Here is a 26,845-nt window from a genome sequence, read left to right as displayed (position 1 = left end):
AGCCTTGATTTGCAGCTTGGCCTTACCTGGGCACCTCCAAGCCCTGTACAAATAGCAACCATCTGCAGACTGCTTTGTAGCTCATGTTGGGTGGCCCCAGGCAGAACACAGGTGGTAGCTGACCTTGGTCTGCACCTCCTGGGAGGCCCCAGAGCCCACACACCCATTGGACAGCTTCAGACCATGCCAAAGCACCACCACTCAACAGCCTCCATAAGCAACACACTCAAGGGGTGGACTCAGCGAGAATCAGAGCCCCACTGAAGTAAGTCCTGTGGGGTGGATACCTACACAGCTGATCTTCCCAGCTGATGGCGGTGGGTGGTCACTGCCTGTCCTTGCAGATCGACCTGGGTGTAAATCCCTCCCATTGATGCAACAGCAATTGAGGCTCAAATACAACAGGAGGGTGTACACAACCTCTAGGAGTGTCCAGATTGGGTGATCAGGGGGGCTGTGAACCCTACAGAACATTTACTACATAAGGCCACTCTACCAAACCTGGAAGAGGCAGTAGGTCTACCTAATACATAGAAACAAACACAGGGAAGCTGCCAAAATGAGGAGACAAAGAAAAATGTCCTAAATGAAAGAAAAGAACTCCAGAAAAAGAACTGAACAAAATGGAGACAAACAACTTACTAGATGCAGAGTTGAAAACACTGGTTATAAGGATGTTCAATGAACTTAGTGAGAACTCCAATAACATAAAAAGACATGAAAACCATAAAAAAGAACCAGTCAGAAATGAAGGATATACTAACTGAAATGAAGATAATTTATAGGGAATCAACAGTAGAGTAGATGAAGTCAAGAATCAAATAAGCCATTTGGAAATAAGGAAGCAAAAACCCCAATCAAAACAGTAAAAAGTAAAATAAAATAATAAAATAAAAACACTCCAAAATGAGGATAGTGTAAGAGCCTCTGGAACAACTTCAAGTGTACCAACAATCACATCATGGTAATGCCAGAAGGTGAATAAAGAGAACAAGAAATTGAAAATCTATTCAAAAAAATGACAGAAAAGTTCCCTAACTTGGTGAAGAAAATAGACATACAAGTCCAGGAAGTACAGAGAGTCCCAAAGAAGAGGAGCCCAAAGAAGTATACACCAAGACACATCATAATTAAAATGCAAAAGGTTAAACAAAGAGAGAATCTTAAAAGCTGTAAGAGAAAAGCAGTTAGTTATCTACAAGGGAGCTCCCATAAGGCTGTCAGCTGATTTCTCAACAGAAACTTTGCAGGCCAGAAGGGAGTGGCAAGAAATATTCAAAGTGATGAAAGCAAGAACCTACAACAAAGATTTCTCTACCCAGCAAAGTTATTTAGAATTGAAGGACATATAAAGAGCTTTCCAGACAATAAAAAACTAAAGGAGTTCATCACCACCAAACCAGTATTACATGAAATGTTAAAGGGTCTTCTTAAAGAAGAAGAAGAAAAAAAGAAGATAAAAAAATGACAATAAAATAGAAAGACAGAAAAAAATATGAACAATAAAATGACAACACATATCTATCAACAATTGAATCTAAAAAACAAATGAACAAATAATAGAAACAGACTCATACATACAAAGAACATTTTGAAAGTTGCCAGATGGGAGGGGGTTTGTAGTGATGGGTGAAAAAGCTGAAGGGATTAAATACAAATTGGTTGTTACAGAATAGTCATGGGCACATAAAGTATAGCAAAGGTAATATAGCCAATAATATTATTATAACTATGTATGGTGTTAGATGGGTATGAGATTTATCGGATGATCACTCAGTAAGTTATATAATGTCTAATCACTGGGTGTACACCTGAAACTAATACAACATTATATGTCAATTGTAACTAAAAAATAAAAAATGATTTAGAAAAATTAATCACAGATTTCCATGCCTTTAAAAAAGAAAATAAACATCTATTAACTTTATTATTTTTTAATCCTCACCTAAGGATATGTTTTTATTGATTTTAGAGAGGGTGGGAGAAAACAGAGAGAAGCATCAATGTGAGAGAGAAACATCAATTGGTTGCCTCCGTATGCACCCCGACCGGGCATTGAACCTGCAACCTAGGTATGTGCCCTGACCAGGAATCAAACCCACAACCTTTTGCAGTGCATGGGATGACATTTCAACCAATTGTGCCACTTGACCAGGACTGTTAACTTTATTTTAAATTCCTAAACACTGTTACATAACTGTGGTTTATATTTAAGTTTATGAGGATTATGCAAGGTATTTTAGAGTAGGAATAACTGCTTCTGTCTTGTTTAAAAAGTATTATTTCTCAGATATACAGTGATAATCTAAATAAATAAAATTTGCTAAAAGCAAAAGAAAATCTGACTTGTTACAAAAACCTTAATTTTTTTGTGTCCAAAAGATGTATAAAATTTTTTACTTATGGCAGTTAATTCTTGAAAATTATCAAAAGGCAGACAATGACATAGGTTTATTCCTGCTTTATTTGAAGTTTTAATTCAAATGAAATAATGTCACAATAATACATAATACAATCAAAGATGGCAAATGGCAAATAACCTATTTCATTTTCCTGGTTTGTTCAAGCCTCCAAGCACCAGTCAAATATCGGAGTCGTATAAAAAGTAGGTCCTTGCCCATTTGTAGCCAACTCCAAAATGGAATTAATTTAGAACCTGTGATTAAATAATAATTAAAAATAAATTAAACTCAGGAGAAAATATATCAGTTCAATTATATTTTAGAAGTCAGTCTACAAGACTTTTGGGAGCTTCTAGGCACCTTCATTTTATTTATGTTATGTATGTTAAGCACTACATTTAAAAATAATTTTTTGGGAGAAATTTTCATGTTTTGAACACTAATTTTCAGTCTCATATGCACTACAGAGAATCAAGTATACCTCTACACATAATACAAGTATAGATTAATAATCTGAGATAAGAAATCTAAGACAAAAATGTAATTTTTATTATAATTCTACCAAAGACTCTTAAATCAGTTAAAATAAATGACATCATAATTAAGCCATCTTCCTGTCCTGTAATTGCCAAATGGCAATGTGCCAAGCCCAGCTAACTATATAAAATACACTTCTGAGTATGTTTTAATATCTTATTTCCTTGTAATTGTCTTTTTAGTATGTCAGGAGTAGAGGCTCCCTGTCACCCCTGCAATTTTACAGGTCAGGTAATGGGTGCTGGGTGGTAAAGTAACACGGCTAAGATCACAATACTAATAATCACTGACAATTTCCAGATTTAAGGCCAAGTGCTCTGGCTTCTTTCACTTCTTAAATTTTTGTTAGCTTTACTGAGGTATAACTGACAAATAAAATGGAACCATGTTTAAAGTAATAATTTCATTCACAAATATACTGTGAAATAATTACCACAATCAAGTTAATTAATTCATCCACCTTAATTTTATTTAAGTCATGGATAAAAGAATTAAACATCTTCAATGTTGAAGTGAGTAGTTTCTCTAAAAAACAATGAAAAGAAAACATCCTGAAGTGAAATGAAACTTGGGAGGATCTAAATTGAAAATTTCAGATAGCCCTATTATACAATTGTACATGGCTGAGGGTTCTGGAAATAACTAACACAAAACTACCTTTTGAGTGCTGGTTAATGAAAAGGAATATATACAGAATAACTAAAGACACAGCATAAAGATAAATAAGATTATTTCTATATATGAACCCAATCTTAATGGTGAAAAATAAAGCCTGCGATCAGACTTAAGACAATTTTGTCCAGACCTCTTTGTCCCAGGCTACACAGGAATGCCCATCTAATTAAATGTATGATCCACATGTCACAGTGGATCCTTATAATTGTTAATATACATGCAGACAAATGAAAATCTGTCAGGAAGAAGGTTTAAAATTTCGTTACCATTTTAATTTTATTTTATCTTCAAAGACAACCTTTTTCATGGACTTGAATTTATTTAGCAGCTTTCTTCTGAAAATTACCATCATAGTACTTTGTCAACTAGCCTCATTCTGTATTATTAACCAGGGGCAAAGACTACCTTTATTCCACAAATCAGGAATTTGGGCTATCTATAATTCATATTAAGATACAACAATCTCTGTAATGCAAACGAGCAAAAGATATAAATACAAAACACTTTACTTTTCCCCACTTCAACTTCCCATGGAGTTTAGGCTGGGCATAGATCATCGCAGAAAGATTGGCAGGATTGTTCATTACAAGTCTGAGTAATCCCTTTACCTGATTCCTTTTGATCTAGGCTGCTATGGAGATTAAGTTTCTGGAAACTGAATGAGTTAGTAGACTTTAAGAGTTTGGAATTTCTTCTAGGCTATATTGTTTATGTGATTTGCATGCTGGTCCTTAAGCTTTTTCTGTCCCTAAACATTTGAGGTTATAGAGCAATTAATAGCTTATTGCAACAAGTACTCTAGAGGAAGCCATGCTCACCTAGGGCAGAGGTGGCTATAACCCATGAATTTAAGATCATTCTAAGGTAAGTAAAGGAGAAGCCTGAAATAGTTTTAAATTCTACACAGCCAGGACTGTCTAAGCATTTCTGAAAAGAAATTAAGAATTATGATAGATTTCACATTATTATAGATCTCAGAAAACTTTACATTTTTGGATACCAGTTAAAAAGTGGCTCTGAATGGACTGGACACTCGAAATAAAAACAAGTATAATTCCTCATTTAACTTTGCATAGTGGTTTGTAGGAACTCAATTGATATTCACTGAGTGATAATACTAAAAAAATGGTGATGAAAAGAATAAAGTTTATCTGAAAAGACAATCAACCTCACTTCTAGCCTCAGATCACCATGATCTTGTCTTTTTAGCAAGTTTTACTGAATTTCTTAGGCACGGTGGTAAGCCTACTGAAGACTCCAAGACTGAAAAAATATAGAGAGCAGTAAGGTAGCTGGAGAGTGGAGGGCATTAGTAGGAAGTATGTTCTATGCAACTAGCGCTCAGAGTTAAGACAGCTGAGGAGGCTTTGATGGGGGAATATTAGAGCCAGCTGACTTTACTGGACAACTGTATTGTCTTACATTTCCCTGCCCCCCTTAAGATCAGCTATAACATAAACAATATAGTACTCACCTTCAATTTCAGTCCAATTTACAGCAATTTCAGCTACTGGAATTTTAAAGAACTGTGCTATGTATAGCAGTTCTACATCAAATGCCCTGAAAAGAAAATACATTGGCATTTATTTTTAAAAAGATAAGTAACTAAATTTCTACCTTGGCATGTTTTAAAGAAACTTGCATGGCAGATATAAAGTTAATATCATCAAACTGATAGTCAGATTGACATAAACTCAAATAAAAGCTAAGTAGTTCAGGAGCTTTAAGGCAAATAAAATAATTTGGTATCACTGTATAACATTTAAATGAGAAATATCTCTACCACAATTCTTAAACTCTTGGAGGTAAAAACCACCTGTTGGGCCCCAAGAGAAAATTTAATTTTGCAAAGTTTCAAGATTGATGGTTTTCAGTCCCAGCTTTAACTAGTTCAAGGTACAGAATTGAGAGCATTTTCAATTCATTTAGAGAACTGATAAAACTCTGAGAAGTTCTTGGACAGAATGTTCTCAATCACTTTAGAGTTGCTTGTTTACATTCTTCTACTGCCAAAGGATCAAGGTTTCTTTACTAAATACAGGGTCTTTAGGGCCTGTCTTTTCCTTTTCCCTTCCCGAGGCCATCCTGGACAATACAGTATTGGTAGTTACTGAAAGTGAAAAGTCAGTTTATTTATTTTTGTTAATCCTCACTAGAGTATGTTTTTTCCATTGACTTTTAGAGAGAGTGGAGGGGAATGAGGTGGGGGTAGAGAGAGAGAGACAACTATGTGAGAGAGACACACTGATTGGTTGCCTCTCGAACTCGCCCTGACCAGGGCTGGGGATGGAACCTGTAACCTAGGCACATGCCCTTGACCAGGAACTGAACCCAAGACCCTTTGGTGGGCTAGCCGATGCTCTAACTGATGAACCACACTGGCCAGGGCATGGAAAGCCAGTTTAGACTAGTCTGAAATGCTCTTTGAATATAATTAAATACATATATAGGAATTAGATATGTCTCATTTTTACATACAGTGTTAAAATAATCTCTAGTCTGAATTCCCAGTTTATCCTTCCTTCTGCCCATGAGATAGGTTCTTTCTTAAAGCTCCCCTTCAGTCAGTCCCTTGGTATAGGTCAAATCCGTTCTTAAAGTTTTTGAATCCTGACTGAGAAGTTTTCCTGAATTCTACTTAAAAAATTCTCTTAACCAGTTGCTTCCTTTAACCAGCACTAAGCTCAAAAAGAGAAGCACCCCTACCTGTGCTGTATTTCTCCACGCTCTTTTAACCATCTCTAAAACATGGAAGTCCTTTTTTTTTTTTTTTTTTTTTAAATATATCTTTATTGATTTCAGAGAGAGGAAAGGAGAGGGAAAGAGAGAGACAGAAACATCAATGAATCAATGATGAGAGAGTCATTGATCGGCTGCCTAGCCCACAACCCGGGTATGTGCCCCCATCGGGAATTGAACCCCGATCGCCTGGATCCTAGGTCAACGCTCAGCTGCTGAGCCACAACCAGCCGGACAAGCATGGAAGTCCTTTACCATTTTACTTTCATCCCTGAGTCATTAAGACCCCACTTTCTAGACTGCATAGGACACACTTCAATCTTCCAGTGCTTGGTTATAAAATATTAGCAAAGACAAGAAATGCCTGAAACCCACTATTTGATTTCCCTGATGTCACACAACCCAAATTTGGAGTTTTGTTTTCTTGGCAATATTACCATCACCATCCAATATACAACTAGTTTAAATTCCAAGTATTTGGATCTTTTTTTTTAGTGAAATATTCACTTAAGAGGATAAAATAATCTATAAAAGTGTTGTGTTTTTAAAAGGACTGTGTAAAACTTCTGTTAACTAGAATTGTGACACTCATGAAAGAAGGAAATAATCTGAATATTAAGCCTGGTGCTTAATCCTTAACTGTCTCTATCACAAAAACAAAAAATTACCTAGTGGTCTGAGTTAGTTCTAATGGTATTCAATTATCTGAACAAGATCATTAAGCATAAGGATATCAGTTATAGTTATCAAAGACACAAAACAACATAAGAATAATGAAAAGAAGTGGGGGGAAGCACTGATTAATTGAAATTATATTAAAAAAACTGAAAGAACAATTCATCTTCTAAATTATTTTTATTATATCCTTTTCTTAAACATTTTAGAAAACAGGAAGATGTTTATTTTTTAAAAATTATACTTCACATCACCATGTTATAAGTCAAAGACAAATCTGTTACCAAGGCAAATATAATTAAAATACAGAGAATCAGTATAAGGGCTATTCTCCAACTAAGATACATTCATGGTTTTTGCAAATGTGAGGAGATACCATGTTTTCTTTTCCTACTCACTTCCTGGTGTACCTGTTACTTCACAGATACATTCCCAGAGAACAAAGAGTATGTTAAGACTCCTTTAAACACAGCAAGGAGGATCTTGCCTGAAGACCCACTAAAATTAAAACAACAATGATGGGATAAAAACACTAAGAGAGGAGGAGACGACAGTAATATTTTTTTGGAAAGATGGAGAGCTGGACAAGTGGTAGCTGGGAAAGAAGACAATGGCAATGGGAGAAGCCTAGAAGCAGGCTAATGGGTGCAAGAGCCTCCCAGTTTCAGGCATCAGAGGCCTCAAATGATGTCAACAAGTAGGGGTGTAAATAGGAGGACTCCCTGAAAATCATATGGATTTTCCTTTCCTCCAAATAGTTCATTTATCCTACACAGGAGATGGAAGGATCCCACATTAGTGAAAATAACTAGCCCAAAAGATAATGACAGGTGGGAGTTTCACACAAAATATGGCCCCACCATTTAATCTGCAGTGAAATCTACTAATCTTTGGTCACTCGCACAGCTTCTGATAAGCCTTTTCTAATATCATGCTAAAGACATCTGAGGATAGACTTTAATGATAAAAACAAAGAAAATTGGAGGACAGAAACAATGCAGGGAAAGTAAAAAATGTTAAAGTTATAAATGATGCATTAAGTAGTGGAAAATACTGTAGTCACGAAGCAACAGATTTTTTAAAAAATGAACATTGGAAAACAAAATAGTTACAGGAAATTAAAATTTTGAGAGCAGAAATAAAAATTCAAAAGGAGAGTTGAATGGTAAAATTGAAATCTCAAAGAAAAATAGAAAAAAAGAGAAAAGATAAACTTATAGAATCAGTAAGGAGGTTCTGTTTTATAAGAGAGAACAGAGAAAAGAGAGGAGATTGTTAAAGAAACAAAGGACATTTCTCAGAACTAAAGGACATGGAGTTTCCAGATTTAGATGGTCTACTGAGTACTCAACAAAACACATGAAAAATAGCCAGTGTGGCTTAGTTGGTTGGCATCATCCCAAGCGCTGAAAGACTGCTAGGTCGACTCCTGGTCAGGGCACACACCTAGGTTTCAGGCTCGATCCCCTGCAGGAGGCAGCCTAACGGCATTGCCCTCTCACATCAATGTTTCTCTCTTTCTCCCTTTCCCTTCCTCTCTCTAAAAATCAATAAAAAAATCTTTAAAAAAATTAGCCATGTTAAGTTCCTGAATCATGGTATTTCAAAACAGTGTGGAGAAAAAGCTTCGAAAGGTGAGGGACAAGGGTGGGGGTGTGTGAAGACAACACTCCACAGTACTGTATCAAGAGTCAGATTATCTACAAAACTGAACTCCATAAAAACACTGATTTCCAACCTTAAATATTTTTCTCCAGCTAACTATTAAACAAGTGTGAGAATAAAGATACTTTTTCCTAAGCAACACCTCAAAGTTCCCTTCTCATAACTTAGGGAATTGAGGAGAGGATGTGCTCTACTCCAACAGTGGTGTAAACCAAGGAACAGGAGACAGAGGACAGGAGTTGTACAGGAGGCCTGAGAACTAGAAAGGGAACAGCCAACAAGATGTCTCCAAGAAAAAGATGAAACTGATGCAGAATCTGATGTGTGAGGATGTACTGAGGAGAATTTATGCTCCTGATGGACTATATTATATATTATAATAATATAAAATAATATAATGTACTATAGTTAATATAATATAAAAAACTACAGATAGCTATTATCTTTTTTAATAATAATTTTTTAATCCTCACTCAAGGATATGCTTATTGATTTTAGAGGGAGGGGTGAGGGGGAGAGAGGGAGGGAGAGAGAGAGAGAAAGAGAGAAAGAGAGAAAGAGAGAGAGAGAGGGATGTGAGAGAGAAACATTGATCAGTTGCCTCCCATATATGTCCCAGCCAGGGACTGAACCCACAACCTAGGTATGTGCCCTGACCAGGAATTGAATCTGCAACCTTTTTGGTGCACAGGATGACACTCCAACCAACTGAGTTACCAGGCTGGGGTGGCAATTATTATCTTTAGAAAAACAAAAAGTACTACAAGAAAGGTAATATTCATATTGCACCCTGTGGTACAAATGTAAGTTACCTTTGCACAGCTGTAACAATAAATACTGATTTAACCAAAAATTATTTTAAAACTGTATTAGGAGAATAAGTGTGGATGGTGTGCAGAAGTTTAAGAGAACTAAATGCGTATCCACTGATTTTCTATTTTGAAAAGTAGTATCAAAAACTGAAAAATGGACACATAGCTGTGCAGACCCATTATTTTGAATATGAAAGCAAATACCACAAAAAACAGTAGAGTTTAAAGTGGCCATTGTTAAGAGAGTAAGAATTGGGACAAAGGACAACTTTTTTTTTTTTTATATAAGCCTTATGGAACTGACTTTAAGTTATAAACATGTAAAACACTGATTAAAAATAGAAAGTATTCATCTGAAGAAAAGTACATTTCAAAGAATTCATTTTTAAAGTTATTCATAAATTGGATCAAATTATACCTTGACATTAAATAGAAAGAATTTAGGTGAAGTAAAGTTGTGAGGATGAAGATTATATACATGTATATTTATACTTAACATTACCTATACTCAAATCTGTAATTGTGAATAAAAGAGATGTTTAGTCTTTTAACTTCAGCTGTAATCCTTGATGTTTTCTTTCTTTCTTTTTTTTTTTTTTTTTAAATATATCTTTATTGATCCAGAAAGAGGAAAGGAGAGGGAGAGAGAGAGACAGAAACACCAATGATGAGAGTCATTGATTGGCTGCCTCCTGCAGGCCCCCTGCTGGGGATCGAGCCGGCAACCTGAGCATGTGCCCTGACCAGGAATCAAACCGTGATCTCCTGGATCCTAGGTCGATGCTCAACCGCTGAGCCACGCCCGGCTGGGCAGATGTTTTCTAATACCTAGAAATTCTCCTTGACTTGGGTTTTTCTGAAAGTTATGAGAAAAATTTCAATGAATCTTTAGACACTTATATGGAAATAAGCAGATGCACAACTTGATATCTATAACTTATACTGCATAAAAAAATCTTTTCTTTAGTCTTTCTTGAGTTAAAGTGCACATGATTTTGATTTAAAGAAATGTTTAGCCTGGCTAGGTGTGGCTCAGCGGTTGAGCATCTACCTAGGATCCAGGAGATCATGGTTCAATTCCTGGTCAGGGCATATGCCCAGGTTGTGGGCTCAATCCCCAGTTGGGGGCATGCAGGAGGCAGCTGATCAATGACAACTCTCTCATCATTGACGTTTCTCTCTCTGTCTCTCTCCGTCTCTCTGTCTCTCTCTCCCTTCTTCTCTCTGAAATCAATAAAGATATATTAAAAAAAAGAAATGTTCAAGTGACAACTATTGTTGAAACTGTGGTGAAGAATATAAGAGTATATTGCTAATCAAGTTGATATATGCTTATTTGGTAGTTCTCCTTTACAGGTACAAAATAAACATAATGGGACCTTAAAGAGAAATGTGAGAGGCTAAAATTTAAGTCAGGTAAGCACTGTCGACCAAGTCCAAATAAATAATTTAAAAGGCATGTGCATGAACATAATATTTAAAGAAGAAAAAAGTTTTTAAATTTTTTTTTTTAACTAAAAACTCCCCCAAATATCCTAGAACAATGTTTTCCAATATAGTAGCCACTAGCTACTGTGGCTACTGAGCACTTGAAATGTAGCCAGTCTGAAGTGAGATGTACTGTAATTTGAAGACATAGTACAAAGAAAAGAATGTTAAACATCTCCATACTTTTTCACACTGAGTACATACTGAAATGACAATATTTTTATATTGTGTTAAGTATATTATTAAAATAAATTTCATCTTTCTTTACTTTCTTTTTTAATTGATTTTTGTAGAGAGAGAGGAAGGGAAGGGGAAGGGGGGAGAGAGAGAAAGAGGGAAGGAAAGAAAAACATTGATGTGAGAAAGAAACACCAAACAGTTGCCTCCCATCAAACAGCTGATCCCATGTGGAGATCAAACCAACAACCTGGGTATGTGCCCTGACTGGGAAATAACAGGTGACCTTTTGGTGTATGGGACTACATTCAACTAACAGCCATACCGGCCAGGGCTCTTTTTACTTTCTCAATGTGGCTTACTAGAAAATTTAAAATTATATATATGGCTTGCATTTGTACCTCATATTATATTTCTACTGGCTGAAGCTGCTCTAGAACAGTTCTGATGAGGAGCTTTCATGACTTTTATGTTATCAATCCGAATCCTAATGTTTTCCATTTGTAAATCCTTCCTTTAAACTATAAGGAACCTAGTTCTTTGACCCTAGTTCTGGATGTAACAGCTGACTGAGAAATATCTAATGGGGAGGGAGGGCTTTACTTCCAGAGTGGCTTCTTAAATTCGATTCTCTGATTTTAGAGTTCATTAACTAACAGTATATTTTATTCTTCAACATAAAAAAGCATGTATCTTAATTTGAAGACCACATATAGATTACTTAAAAATTTTAAATCTAGTTAAAAAATATTACAAAACATGTTCGAATGATAACTTTAATTCTGAAACTATAGTTTTTCTAAAGTTTTTTAGGGGGGAATATGGTATCTATTTCTAGGGAAATAACAGATCTTTGCAATATAGATGCACAAAAGTTGAGAGACTACAAAAAGGAACATCTACTGGAATAATTATGCAGATTTCTTCCATGAACAGAATTTACACAGAACCCAAGGCTAAAACTAAGTATTAATTTTTTCAACAATATTTATTGAGTATCTATGATGTGCCAAGCACTCCATTAGATAGTAGAATATACTAGTAAGCAAAATCAGACGAGAGTCTAGCTCTTGAACAGCTTATGTTTTAATAGAGAAAAAAAATTACACAAGAAAAAACTACATAGGTGACATGTGCTACAAAGAAAGGCTTGCGGTACTGCAACAGCATATAACTAAGGGCATCTGATCAAGTTTGGAAACTAAGGGCCAAATGATCTGAAGGATAAGAAGTGGAGAAGGGGAGCGTTGAGAAGTCTCCGCATGTGGAGACTTAGGTGGGCCACACTGAGGAATCAATTTTCTGACACTGCTTATCAGTCCTGAATAGTGGTGAACATGAAGAGAAATGGAGAGACATAAAAGCTAAAATCCACAAGCCTTGGTCATGCATTTGATATGTGGAAGGGCTGTGGGAAGTGTCAGGGCTGACTCCAAGGTTTCAAGCTTCTGTGTGACAGTGTTATTCATTAAGAAGGTTGAGAGCTGAGAGGTCAGGATAAAGGTATGCTGAGGGAACAGCATATTTCAAGACAGAGATCTCAGAAGTATCGAGTGCTGCCCTAGCCAGTTTCGCTCAGTGATTACAGCGTCAGCCCACGGACTAAAGGGTCCCAGGCTGGATTCTGGCCAAGGGCATGTAACCTCAGTGGCAGGCTCGATCCCCCACCCCAGGGGCGCTTGTGGGAAGCAAGCAATCGATGTGTCTCTCTCACATCGATGTCTCCCTCTCTTTCTCTCTCTCCCCTTTCCATTCACTCTGAAAAGCAATGGAAAAAATATTCTCAGGTGAGGATTAAAAAAAGAAAAAGAAGTATCGAGCACTGCTAATGGGTTAAGACAATAAATGTTCATATAAAATATGACCACCGGATTTAATAACATGAAGGTAACCATAGTTTAGATGTAAGGATGAGAGAAAATCCATATTAAGGTGGGGTGAAGAGTGAGTGTGAAATGGGAAAAAGGTGAGAGTGAATACAGACCACTCTTTCAAGAAAATGTCAGCTATGAAAGGATACGGGGCTAGAGCAAGAGGGGTTTGGGGGGAGGGTGTCAACAGAGAGAGTTTTTTTAATGGCAAGAGAAATTTAAACTTGTTTTAAAAACTGATGGGAAAGATGTGGTTGAGGGGAAAAGGCTAAATGTATAAGAGAGAAAAGCAAACAGGATTAGGTTCTTAGAAGGTGGAAGGGGATGCAGAGGATTGGTCTTAGGAAGGAAAGAGAACTTAACTCCTATAAAAGAAAAGAAAAAAGAAAAAAAGGAAGCTTAAGGACACAGGATGTTTTCAGGCCTCTTAATTTATACTGTCTATAATTAAAGTGAATTAATAACTTTACAGCCTATGTTTGGTTTGAGATTTTCAAAATAAGATCCAACTCAGTAAAAGTATAAAGGTACAGATTACATGCTTGTCAATTTTGTTTAAACCTTGATGTTCATTATGAGATTAGAGGCTTGCTTCTTAATACCTGGAATAACTGCTGTATAATAAGAAATACCAGATACATTCCAGTTAGGAACCTACCATCGTTCAATATGTAGAGATGAAAACGTCCGCGAAGCTGCTTCTCGAGTTAATAATTTGAACCCACACTGTGTGTCCCTGATTCCTTTGACACAAAGGAACCACACCAGGAAATGGAATCCATACATGAGAAGAGTACGTAAGTAAGAACGCTGAAACAAAGACAATAAAAATGACTTTTCCATTTTCTTCTAAAGGAGACAGTGAAAACACCTGGCTGTAGACAACTGCAATTAATATTTAATTGGCTGTGTAGATCTTACATATGAACATCATTGTTCCATTAGCTTCACTGGCAAAGTATGTTATAGAAACTGTGAAGATACTGTCTACTTAGAGCAGGGCAGGGGCACTAAAGAAGCAGTTACTCAGCAGGCTGAGTCACACAAGAAGGATCACAGTGCCTGTGAGAAGTCAGAGCTTGAATTTACCAGAAGCATAGCATCGCAGTTTGAGCTCCTATGAGCAAAGAGAACATCTCATTCACCTACATATTTTGTGCTCTTTGCCCCAAATATACTTCAGTTTCCAAAAAGGTGAGTTACTAGAATATCTTGAAAAAGCAAAACAGTAAGATTTGAACCTGAAGTTCAATACCTAACTAATAAAAATACTGATAAAAGAGGTATAGTGTAATGTCACAAAAGTTACAGACTAGAAAGGAATTTGAAACAAAAACCCAGTATCTCTAATTAGGCATGACAGATATCCAATTAAATTTTAACAATTAAGTTTTTTAACATTTTAGATATTAAGCTTAAGAAATCGTTACTCCCATCTGTGTATTCACTATTGTTATTAGTGATTAATTTTAATATTAGTAGCAACAGGATATAACATTTCATTATTCATTAAACACTGAGAACTAAAACATAAGAATAATAGATCCCTACTTATCACTGTATTTAAGACTTTCATATTTGGGATTAAAAAAGGCTCTCTTACCATTTTCTATAATTATAATTAATAGATCCATGGGATGATACATTATATATTCACATAAACAACCTATTAAAAGTCTATGTAGAATATTTAATATCTCATAGTAGTAAATAAAGGTCCCTCCCCCCTTTTGGTTTTTGTAATTGTAATCCTTTAGTATCATTCTTCATTCACATAATTTTTTCTATCATCATCAAACAGAACCATGACTCATGATAACTAAGCAGGAAAAAACCCACTGAACTAAGAGACCTATATTCAAATCCTGGTTCCATTAATAATTAGGGTAAACATGAGCAAGTTACTTCCACTCTCTCTCACTTTCCTCATCTGAAAATGGGAATGAAAATGCCTCCTTTCAGAAGTTATAACAAGGATTAAATGAGATAATATTAAAGCCTTTAGCCAAGTGTTTGGCACAAAGGAACAGGAATTCAATAAATATTTTTAATAAGAAAAGCCTGAAAGCTCATTTTAACCTTCTCATCACAGTTTTACTCATGTATTAAATAGGGCAAGAAGGGAAGAATAAAATACTAATCCATAACATATGTAAAACAAACTTTTTGAAAGGATCTAACATGTCTCATTTATCACCTAGAATCACTAGTTATGTTTTGATGTAATTATCTCTTACTTCTCTAAATAGAAAGAGCAGAAACTTCATCTCAAAATACTCTGGGAATTTCACATCAGCTTGCTCAGTGCCTTCCATATAAAATATTTCCAATAAATACGGGTTGACTGATTAATCCTCCAAAAGAGCATTTATGGTTAGGAAAGGAACAAATAGAAATTTAAAGGTAGAAAAATAAAAATTAAAAGGCAGAAAAATAATAGCTATAAACTATTCTACTTGAATGTGATTTAGGTGACTTTACTAATTATAAAATAAAAATATTCGTGACCGCTTTTGCTTGGATATGAATAAATTTTAGTTTGTTTTAGGATAATGGCTATTTTTTAAAATCTACAAACGTGGAGTTCACATAAATACCTTAAATTTGATTTGTAGCATGTTTAAATGCATAACAATAAACTACAAAGAAGAGAATCTTTCTTTAATTTTAAAATGTGGCAAAATATCTTAAATTTAAAAAAATCTGAAAATATATTATAGGGCAGACTTAGTTAAAGCTAACGAAGTCATAGAAAAGCATTATACGAACTTCTAGTAGACATTTAAAACCATGAAGGAAAAAAGACATTCACTACTTCAATAACAACAAAAATCTCTCTAATGTTTATGAAATAGAAACAAGGAATTTAGGTGAAATTTAAAGCTGACTCGTAATTTCATTATCTTAAAATAAGAAGTTCAAAGACATCCCAAGACTTCTTCAAAGAATATATAGAGACATCAAACAGTAATGGATTCTATCTTGAATCCTTTAAAGATGACAAATTCAAGAATACCCAGATAATATAAACATTATTGTTATAACTGTTACACAGAACAAACGGGAATATGAATACATTTAAAGGTGCTAAAAGACTCCATCAGTGATGTATGATGTTTGACTTCAAAGAGAGAACACATAGTAGGGTTAACTAAGAATATGTATAAAGGTATTTAGAAAAGGTAAGTCTGGAAACTATGCAATTAGGCTATTGAACTCACCGTTCATTATTTTGATTATTAATTCTCTTATAACTTTTTCAGTGTTACCATACAGGGGTTTATATTAACTATAACACATTCAGAAAAAACCTGAGTGGCTCAGAGATGGAAGGCCATGCTGCAGTTTCTTAGACATGTAGCAGAAGGATGCGTTGTTTCTTGGAAAAGACCTTCAATAAGACAGATATAGTTTTGGAAGTTCTCACTTCTGGGCAAGATAGTGGCATAAGTAAAAGCAGTACTCGCCTCCCACAACCACATCAAAATTACAACTAAACTACAGAATAACCATCATTCGGAACCAACTGAAACCTGGCTGAAAGAAAGTCCTACAATGAGGAAATTAAAGAAGTAGCCAAATCCAGACTGATAGAACGGGTGGAGATGTGGAATGGGCTGGTCCGATACCAACACATGGCAGATAAAAATTGAAAGGAATATTTCGGCTGTGGAGGTCCCCCTTGTGGAGCGAAGGGTCCCAGCCCCCACACCTGGCCCCCAGCCCAGGGTTCCAGGGCCAGGAAGAGAAGTCCCCATAATTTCTTGCTGTAAAAACCAGCAGGGATTGAGGCTGAGGGAGACAGAGGCTGCTGCAGTCCCAGACAGTTCCTCTTAAAGGGACTGTGCACAGACTAACTCAGATTCACTTGCTCTGAGCACCAGTACTGGGGTATCAGGTCAAAAGGCACCAGAGACATATGGGAAGGACCTGAATTGTCCAGCATATAGGCAAGAGCTGGGTGGACAGCTTTCTCCCAGACGGAAGTGCTGGCAGAGTCCACTGTTCCTTGGATGAACCCTCCCTGCTACAGAGCTGGCAGGTGATAGCCATATCTGAGTCTCCATCAACATGGCTCACACTGTGTGCCCCACCCTGGTGATTCTGAGGCCCCTGGAACCCAACTTTCAGGTCCACCTAAGCTGATTCCAGTGGCTTTTCCGTACAAACAGCCTGTTTTGGCTTATGCTTCAGACTTTCCTAAAATCTCTCAAACAAGCAGCATCTGGCCTCAGCATGCCCCATACCTCTTGCTAAGTGGCCTCAGGGTGATACTCGCAGCAGCTGGCCTTGGCTCACAGCTTGGTCTCAACTGGTCACCTCCAAGCCTAGCGCAAGTAGCAGCCATCTGCAGATTGCTTTGTAGCTCATGCTGGGTGGCCCCAGGCAGAACAAAGGCAGTGGCTGACCTTGGCCTGCACCTCTGGGGAGGCCGCAGAGCCAGTGCACTTAGTGGACAGCTTCAGACCACATCAAAGCATCACCCAACCACCTTCACAAGTGACACACTCAAGGGGCAGATTCAGCGGGCACCACAGTCCCATTGAAGTAAGTCCTGCTGTGTGGGGTAGGCCCCTACACAGCTGATTATCCACAGTGTTTGGAAGTCAGTGGTGGGTGGTCACAGCCAGTCCTTGCAGCTGACTGACCTGGGGGTAAATCCCCCCCATTGATGTGTCAACAGCAATCAAGGCTCAAGTATAAGAGGAGGGAGTACACAGCCCACATGGGAGTTGCACCTTGAGGGCCCAGCTTGGGTGATCAGGGAGGCTGTGCCACTGGACCCTACAGGACACCTACTACATTAGGCCACTCTACCAAGCCAGGAGATGTAGGAGCTCTACCTAATACACAGAAACAAACACAGGGAGGCTGCCAAAATAAGGAGACAAACATTCCAAATGAAAGGACAGAACAAAACTCCAGAAAAAGAACTAAACAAAATGGAGACAAGCAATCTACTAGATGCAGAGTTCAAAACACTGGTTATAAGGATGCTTAATGAACTTAGTGAGAACCTCAGCAGCATAAAAAACAACCAGTCAGAACTGAAAAATAAACTAAATGAAATCAAGAATAATTTACAGGGAATCAACAGTAGAGTAGATGAAGCCATGAATCAAATCAGCCATTTGGAATATAAGGATGTAAAAAACACCCACTCAGAACAGCAAAAAGAAAAACTAATCTGAAAACGAGGATAGTTTAAGGAGCTGGGACAACTTTAAGTGAACCAGTATTTGTATCATAGGGATGTCAGACAGAGAAGAGAGCAAGAAATTGAAAACCTATTTGAAAAAATAATAACAGAAAACTTCCCTAACTTTGTGAAAGAAATGGACATAAAAGTCCAGGAATTGCAGAGTGCCAAACAAGATGAACCTAAACTGGCCCACACCAAGACATATCATAATTAAAATGCAAAAGGTTAAAGACAAAGAGAGAATCTTAAAAGCAGCAAGAGAAATGCAGTTGGTTACCTACAAGGGAGCTCCCATAAGACTGTCAGCTGATTTCTCAACAGAAACTTTGCAGGCCAGAAGGCAAGAAATATTCAGAGTGATGAAAAGGAAGGACCTACAACTAAGATTTCTCTACCCAGCAAAGCTATCATTTAGAATCAAATGACAGATAAAAAAGCCCTCCAGATGAGAAAAAACTAAAGGAATTCATCACCACCAAACCAGTATTATATGAAATGTTAATGGGTATTCTTAAAAAGAAGGAAAAAAAAATTTAAAAATATAAATAAAATGGCAATAAATACATATCCACTGAAAATTGAATCTAAAAAAACACACACAAGAAAACTAACAAGTAGAAGAGAAACAGACTCATAGATACAGAGAACATTTTGATGGTTACTAGATGGGAGGGGTGGTTAGGAGGATGGGTGAAAAAGCTGAAGGGATTAAGAAGTACAAATTGGTTGTTACAGAATAGTCATGGGGATGTAAAGTACAGCATAGGGGAATATAGTCGATAATATTCTATTAACTATGCATGTTGTCAGATGGGTGCAAGATTTATTGGGATGATCAATTAGTAAGTTTAATGTCTAATCACTGGGGTGTACACCTAAAATAATGTATGTCAACTGTAATTAAAAAATAAAAATGATTCAAAAATGAAAAAAAAAGGTGCAGTTCTATGAGATCATCTGGACTTGAACTACAAGCCTTCTGAGCTGCAGCAGTTATACATAGTATTTGCAGTAGACAATAGCAGATCTCTAGTCAGTGGATCAATTTATCCTTTCTATAGAGTACAAGCCAATTCTGTGGGGTCCAAAAGCACTAAATCAATCATTTAGTTTTAAAATTATTTATTTATTTATTTTAAGTGAGAGAGAGGCGGAGAGAGAGAAACATCGATTTGTTGTTCTACCCATGCATTCACTGGTTGCTTCTTGTATGTGCCCTGACAAGAGATTGAACCTTGTATTAGGATAATGTTCTAATCAACTGAGCTACCTGGCCAGGCCAATCAATTTTAGAGATAGAGGGGTGGATGGATGACAAGATAAATTATAAGTCCATAGACACTGAGATAGAGCCCTTGATATCTGGCTAAAACCAGTATTGGGTAAAATAAGATTTAGACCACAGCACAGTCTCATTTAAATACTATTCTAAAAAAAAAAAATCAAAAAAAAAATCAAAGAATTTTCAACTAGTGGGAGTTCTAAGTAAAAAAGAATTTACAGCATTAAAAACAAAACAAAAACACAGTTCCTTTATATTGCCAACAATGATAAATACAGGCCTCAACTATCTCTTGCCTTGATTACTTCAATAGCTTCCAAATCATTGTTTCCCATTTCTCCAATCTATCTCTATCCTTTACCAAGTAGACTGTCCTTTTATTCCTACATTGATATACTTTTTAAAGGAAAATATTTATTCACAAAACCACTAAATTAATATTAGCCTATTTTCATTAAATGTTTTAGTTTGCATTGATATTTTTATATTATATTATATTTTGCCATCAGTTTTTCTTGGAAAAAAAAAATTAGAATTTCTTAGTATCTTATTTCAGAATCATCGAGGGAAAGGTTGATACCTTTATTCTGGCAGTTATCAAACTCTGGTATGCATAAGAATAACCTCGGAAATTTTAAAAAATGCAGACTTCTAGCCCTATGGCTAGAGTCTGATTTAGTGTCTGCGAATGGCCGAGAAGTATGCATTTAAAAAAGAAACTCTGCAGATAATTTTGACCTTGAACTAAAAAATACAATTTGATTTTTAATCCACTCGACTACTCTATTCAATGAACCATTAAGAATATAATGGAGCCCAGCTGGGTGTGGCTCAGCGGTTGAGCGTTGACCTAGGATCCAGGCGATCGGGGTTCGATTCCCAGTCAGGGCACATGCCCGTGTTGCGGGCTCGATCCGCAGTCAGGGGTGTGCAGGAGGCAGCCGATCAATGACTCTCTCATCATTGATGTTTCTATCTCTCTCCCCCTCTCCTTACCTCTCTCTGAAATCAATAAAGATATATTTAAAAAAAAAAAAAAGAATATAATGAACACTTACTGGACTTGATATACTAGGCCTATATTTTTTAAGTGAAAAAAATTAAAAAACTGCATAATCACTAAGTTGTACACACGAAACTAATAATATTGTATGTTAACGGTAAATGAAATATTAAAAAAAAAATTAAGAACCACCAAAAACATTGCATACGATAACTCCTTAATATTACTTATCTTTCAAGTCATTCTAGCTTTTCTAGCCTACTCTACAAAGTACAAAATGAAGAATATTTTGTCTTCAATTTTTTTTTTAATATCCTAAAAGGGGCAGTTACAATTTGTCAAATTTTAAGATATAGTGTTTCTCTAAGAAGAATAAAGTTAAAAAAAATTTAAACTTTGAATGAAACTCAAAATATAGTACTTAAATGTGCCAATATGGAAAAACTAAAAGCTGTTAGGTTCAAAGTGCATTATTTGGAAAAGCTGAATGGGGATGTTTTCTTTGTGACTTAAAAAAAAAAAATCAAAAAAAGCTGCTTATATTCCAAGTCAAAGTGAAGTCTACATTCTTCTTGTACTCATTAAAAGAAAAGTCATTCCTAAAAGTGTCAGTCCTTCATAAACTTTCCAAAATATAAATTTTCTTTTCTTTTCAGAGGAACTTAATTTTTATGAGATTAAGTATAAAAGCTTATTTTGTGCTACTGTATGTGTAAAAAGGGAAAGAACTACTAATCTATTCAGCTAATGAAAGCCTCACCTGAGCAATTGATTCTTTTTGCAAATGAGCTCGAGATCCGCATGCAATAGCCATTTGATCCTGAAGAAAAAGCAATTAAATAATGTTTCAATATTTAAATATCATTAATAAAAATATTTTATTTTCAAAGTGAGTATTTCATTTTTTATAAACTTTTTGAGAAAGTGACATTAAATATCTTTAAAGGCTTATTGAGGAGTTCAGAATACGTACAGCTTCAAGAAGCCTAATTGTACTTACTAAGAGGATACTATTCAAGGCTAAAGGGGCATGTATTACTTCAAAATTCATAATTTAAATTTTTTTCTGATTAAAAATACTATGTTAATGTAACTGTAAAGAAAAGCAGTAGTATTAGAGTTATCTACAGATGGTATCATTTTATATAAAATCACTACATTCTGAAAAATCCAAGAATAACAACTGAAAAACTATTAGAAGAAATAAGTGAATTTAAAACAATGAGAGGTACCCAGAGGGTGTGGTATAGTCGTTGGGCGTAGACCCATGAACCAGGTCATGGTTTGATTCCTGGTCACCATACATGCCCAGGTTTTAGGCTTGATGCCCAGGAGGGGGCATGCAAGAGGCAGCAGATCAATGATTCTCTCTCATCATTGATGTTTCTATCCCTTCCCCTCCTTCCTCTCTCTGAAATAAATAAAAACAGGTTTAAAAACCAAAATTTTTAAAACAATGACTGGGTATAAATTGAATATATATACACACACACACACACAATATTTTAGCCTTCATATACAGACAGTCAAAAGTACAATGGAAGAAATGGCATTTATAACATCAATAAAGAAAAATCTAGAAATAAATTTTACAAAGAAATGTAGCAAGACCTAAATAAAGGAAACATGTAAATGCTACCAAGGGAAACAAATGAACCCAACACATAGAAGGGATTACCATGATCACAGATGAGAGGATGTGACCACAGCACTAAAAAGTCAAAGTTACCTGTTAATCTTTAACTGTAAAGTCATAACAATAGAAATACCAAAATAATTTTTCTTTAAACTAGACAAGCTGATATGAAAGTTAATATTGAAAAATAAAGAAACAAGAAGAGTTAAAAAAATTCTAAGAGTGAGGAAGGACTATCTGCAGAGCATTTAAAAATATAAAGATACAATAATGGAGAGGCCAGTAACATACATATGGAGAGGCCAGTAACATACATATGCAAAAACACATGGGTACTTAACTTAGAATATGATAAAGATGACACTTTAAATCAGGGAAAAAAGATGCTGTGAGGCATCTTAGTAGCAATTTGGAAACCAAATTAAAGTGGACCTGAGCCTCACACTGACTAGGATATATTCCAGACACATCAAATATTTAAGTGTAAAATAGAAATAAATGCTTAAATTTCAAGGAAGGCAAAAGCACAGAAAACCCAGAATAGATCAATTTGACAATAAATTTAAAAAAAAAATGTTGTGTGGTAGAACCACAAAATCCAACTATATTAAACATTAAAAGAAAAATAAATTGCTGTCAATCTTTCCCTTAAAGTTCTCTAGACGTGTTTTGTTTTTCCCCCCCCCAGCTTGTGTGAGTCTTTTGTTCTGAGGTGAGTCTCTTGTAAACAGCATACGTTTGGGTTATGTTTTCTTATCCATTTAGCTACCCTATGTCTTTTGATTGGAGCATTTAATCCATTTATATTTAAGGTATTACTGATCTGTACTTACCTGTTGCCATTTTATTTCTTTATGCCTATGTTTCTCTTTCTCTCTATTACAAAGTCTTATTACAGTAGTCCCTTTAACATTTCTTACAATGCTGGCTTGGTGGTGATAAACTCCTTTAGCTTTTTTTTTTTGTCCAGGAAGCTCTTTATTTCACCATTTATTTTGAATAATAGCCTTCCTGGATAGAGTAGTCTTGGTTTGAGGTCCTTGCTTTTCATTACCTTGAATACTTCATGCCATTTCCTTCTGGCCTGTAGAGTTTCTGATGAGAAATCAGCTGACAGCCTTATGGGAGCTCCTTTGTAGGAAACTGCTTTTTCTTGCTGCCTTTAAGATTCTTTGTCTTGAAATTTTGACATTTTAATTAAGATGTGTCTGAGCATAGGCCTCTTTGGGTTCTTCTTGCTTGGGACTCTCTGTGCTTTCTGAACTTGTGTGGCTTTTTCCTTCACCAGGTTAGGGAAGTTTTCTGCCATTATTTCTTCAAACAGGTTCTCTAACCCTTGCTTACTTTCTACATCTTCTGGCACTCCTATGATGAGAATATTGTTACATTCATGTTGTCCCACAGCTCCCTTAAACTGTCCTCCTGTTTTTTAATTGTTTTTTCTTTTTGGTTCTATTTTCCAGACAAAAAAATGAACAAGGAAACAGTGACTCTAGATGACACACTAGATCAGATGAATTTAATTGACAGTTACAGAACATTTCACACCAAAGCTGCAGAACATACATTCTCCTCAAGTGCACGTGGGACATTATCAAAGACAGACCCACATGTTAGGACACAAAACAAGTCTCTACCAGTTCAAGAAGATTGAAATCATATGAAACATCTTCTCAGACATTTACACCATGGAATACCATGCAGCTGTAAAAAAGAAAGATTCCTTACCCTATGAGATATCAAGGTGGGACTTGAAGAGTATTATGCTAAGTGTAATAAGCCAGTCAAAGAAAGACAAGTATCACATGATCTCACTCATATGTGGAGTCTAATGAACAAAACAGATTCAGAGACATAAAAGCATGGAACAGACTGATGAATCTCAGAGGGAAGGCAGGGGTGGGTGGGGAGAGATTAACCTAAGAATTTATATGCATATATGCATAATCGATGGACACAAATAGTGTGGTGAAGGCCTGATGCGTGTGTGTGTGTGGGTGCTGGTTGGAAGGGATCAGTGAGGGAAAAAAGAGGGACATTTGTAATATTTTCAACAATTAAGATATATTAAAATATTTTTAAAAAGACAAATAAATTGGTGGAAAATATTTGTAATTTATATTACAGACAAAAGGCTAATTTCCAAAATGCATAATGAGCTCCTACAAATTGTTAAGAACATTACTCAATAACTGAGTTGGAAAGAGAAAAAGGCTATGAACAGAGAAAGTGAAAATAGCTCTTAAAAAACTGGAAAGATCCTCAATCACATTTACACCAAGTGCAATGCAAATAAAACCTATCAGTTTTTACTCTATATGGACAGCAATCTGAAAACTGTTATCAAAGTCACAGATATATATGTAATTGGACCCAGCAATTCCACATCTAGTAATTCTTCCTATAAATAAACTTACATGTGTGTAAATTGACATTCATGCAAGGTTAATCAATTCAGTAATGTTTGAAGCAGTAAACCTGTATGTCCAACCAAAGGGACTAGCTAAGAAGCTGTGAATGAAGAAACACTGATGTATTGTTAAATGGAAACAACAAAACAGTGTATAGTGCATTACAACTTGCATGTTTAAAAGAATATATATATATACATCTTCCAAATGAATATACAAGAAATGGATAACACTGGTAACTTCTGGGAGTAACTGGATGACTGAAAAATGAAGAGTAGTTTCACTGTATATACATTTGAATTTGGAACCATTCACTAAAATGAATAAAATTTAAAAGTGCTCATTGTAAAGTAAGTGGCAAGCATATAAGTTTATAAGCATACTATAAAACTTTATTATGAAAAGTCATGCATGCCCGGCTAGCATGGCTCAGTGGTTAAGCATTGACCCATGAACCAAGAGGTCACTGGTTGGATTCCCGGTCAGGGTGCATGCCCGGGTTATTGGCTTGATCCCCAGTGGGGGCTGTGCAGGAGGCAGCCGATTGATGGTGCTCTCTCATCGATGTTTCTATCTGTCTATCCCTCTTCCTTCCCCTCTCTCTAAAATCAATACAAACATATTTTAAAAAAAGAGTCATGCATAATCTCACTACCTAAAAGCAGCCACTGCTAACATTTTTGTATATATTTTCCCCTTTGTATTTCAAAAATCATACCTGAAATTTATTCATATATATCATGCTCTTTTTCATTTAAAGTAATCTTAAAATTTCTCATATTCAAGTTCATTGTTTTTGAACATTTTATTGTAGGTATTTTCAAACACACACAAAAGTAGAGAGAGTAAGAAAATGAAGCCCTATGTACCTACTACCTGGCTTCAACAATTATCAACACAATGCCAATCACCAACCTTGCTTCCTCTAAAGCCCCCCACTACCATTCTAACCAACCTGGGATTATACTGAAACAAATTCTAGGCATATAATTTTATGAACTGATATGTATTTCAATCACAATATCATTATCATAGTGGAAACATTAATAATTGCTTAACACCGTCAATGTAGTTAGTTTTCAAATTTGCTTAATTATAAATATTTTTAGTTTGTTTGAATCAAGAGCCAAATAAAATTCATTTAAATTAGCTGGCATTTCTTTTATCCCTGAGTTCCCCCTACCTTTTAATTTTTTTTCTTAATCAGTGGAACCTCGGTTCTTGAAGTTAATTTATTCTGGAAGGCTATTTGAAGAGAGATTTGTTTGAAAACCTAATTATTTTTCCCATTAGAAACAGTGAAAATTGAATTAATCCATTCCAGACCCCCAAATGATTTCCTGCTTTAACCTTTCTTATATACAGTACATATATAATGTACTGTTTAATCTATAAACACTTGAAAAACCAAATGAAATGTAAGTGAAAATTTAACAAAAAGGAAATGAAATGTACAAATCAGACATGTGAACACCTCTATCATACTTTGTAATTATTTCTTTTTAAAGTTCTATTGTTGTTCTTACAACTTTTCTTTTTACTTTCATTCTAGCACTAACGTTCTTAGGACTCATGGTGACTTACTGTATGTAATTAATAATACTAAGCATCAACAAAAGCAAACAAACATGAGAATATTCATGGCACAATTTCCTGAGATGTTAACAATGCGAGGTTTAGTGGTAACCTGACTCATACTTGCACATTCTTTCGTTTGGTTGTTGCCTGAGAGACTTGTGACTGATCATACAAGTATCAGCATGAAAAGGTTGTAAAGTCAAGAATCAAATTGCTGGAGATGTTTAAGAAATGAGGTTTCACTAATGTACTTGTTGAAGAAACCATATAAATTTGCTGTAGAGTTTCCTAGGTTTTAGATTTTGCTGATTGAATTCCCCCTCGTTACACTTATCATGTTCCTTTGTCCTCTGTATTTCCTGTAAGTGGTTGTTAAGAGTTAGAGGCTTGGTAAAATTTAGGTTTATTTTACAAGAATTTGTCATAGTAGTATTGTGTTTCTGTCTCTCTTTTTTGTGTCAATTATAAGTGCAACCTAATATTTCACCATATAGATTACCATATATTCACTATTTACCTATATGTTGACCATTTCTAATTTCATGTTATTACAATGGGGTCTAAAAAATGTTGAATATAGAATTCTAACTGCATTTTGGTTTTCTTTCTTTGGAAAAAGTCATAGAGGTAGAATAATGCTAAGTTAAAAATATGAATGTTTTGTAATGTATATGGGCCAAATTATTCTTTT

The 26,845-nt window shown here is 35.6% G+C and overlaps 1 protein-coding gene across 4 annotated transcripts in view; it reads right to left on the bottom strand.

The window, feature by feature from the left end:
* Nucleotides 1-2,446: 2,446 nt before the first annotated feature.
* Nucleotides 2,447-26,845, bottom strand: part of ALG5 (ALG5 dolichyl-phosphate beta-glucosyltransferase) — a 49,716-nt gene continuing 25,317 nt past the window's right edge. For all 4 annotated transcript variants that reach the window (XM_081129707.1, XM_081129706.1, XM_081129705.1 and 1 more), the window contains exons 8-11: nucleotides 21,290-21,349; nucleotides 13,700-13,851; nucleotides 5,089-5,174; nucleotides 2,447-2,656 (exon numbers count right to left, since the gene is read on the bottom strand). In XM_081129707.1, coding sequence (XP_080985833.1) covers nucleotides 2,541-2,656; nucleotides 5,089-5,174; nucleotides 13,700-13,851; nucleotides 21,290-21,349 — 414 coding nt within the window. In that variant the 3' untranslated portion in view covers nucleotides 2,447-2,540. The remainder of the gene's footprint in view (nucleotides 2,657-5,088; nucleotides 5,175-13,699; nucleotides 13,852-21,289; nucleotides 21,350-26,845) is intronic.

The sequence above is a fragment of the Miniopterus schreibersii genome (genome assembly GCF_964146895.1).
Source record: "Miniopterus schreibersii genome assembly, chromosome: 2".
Taxonomy (NCBI): Eukaryota; Metazoa; Chordata; class Mammalia; order Chiroptera; family Miniopteridae; genus Miniopterus; species Miniopterus schreibersii.
The sequence above is the reverse complement of the archived record's forward strand: the minus strand, read 5'-3'. Positions and strand labels throughout refer to the sequence as shown.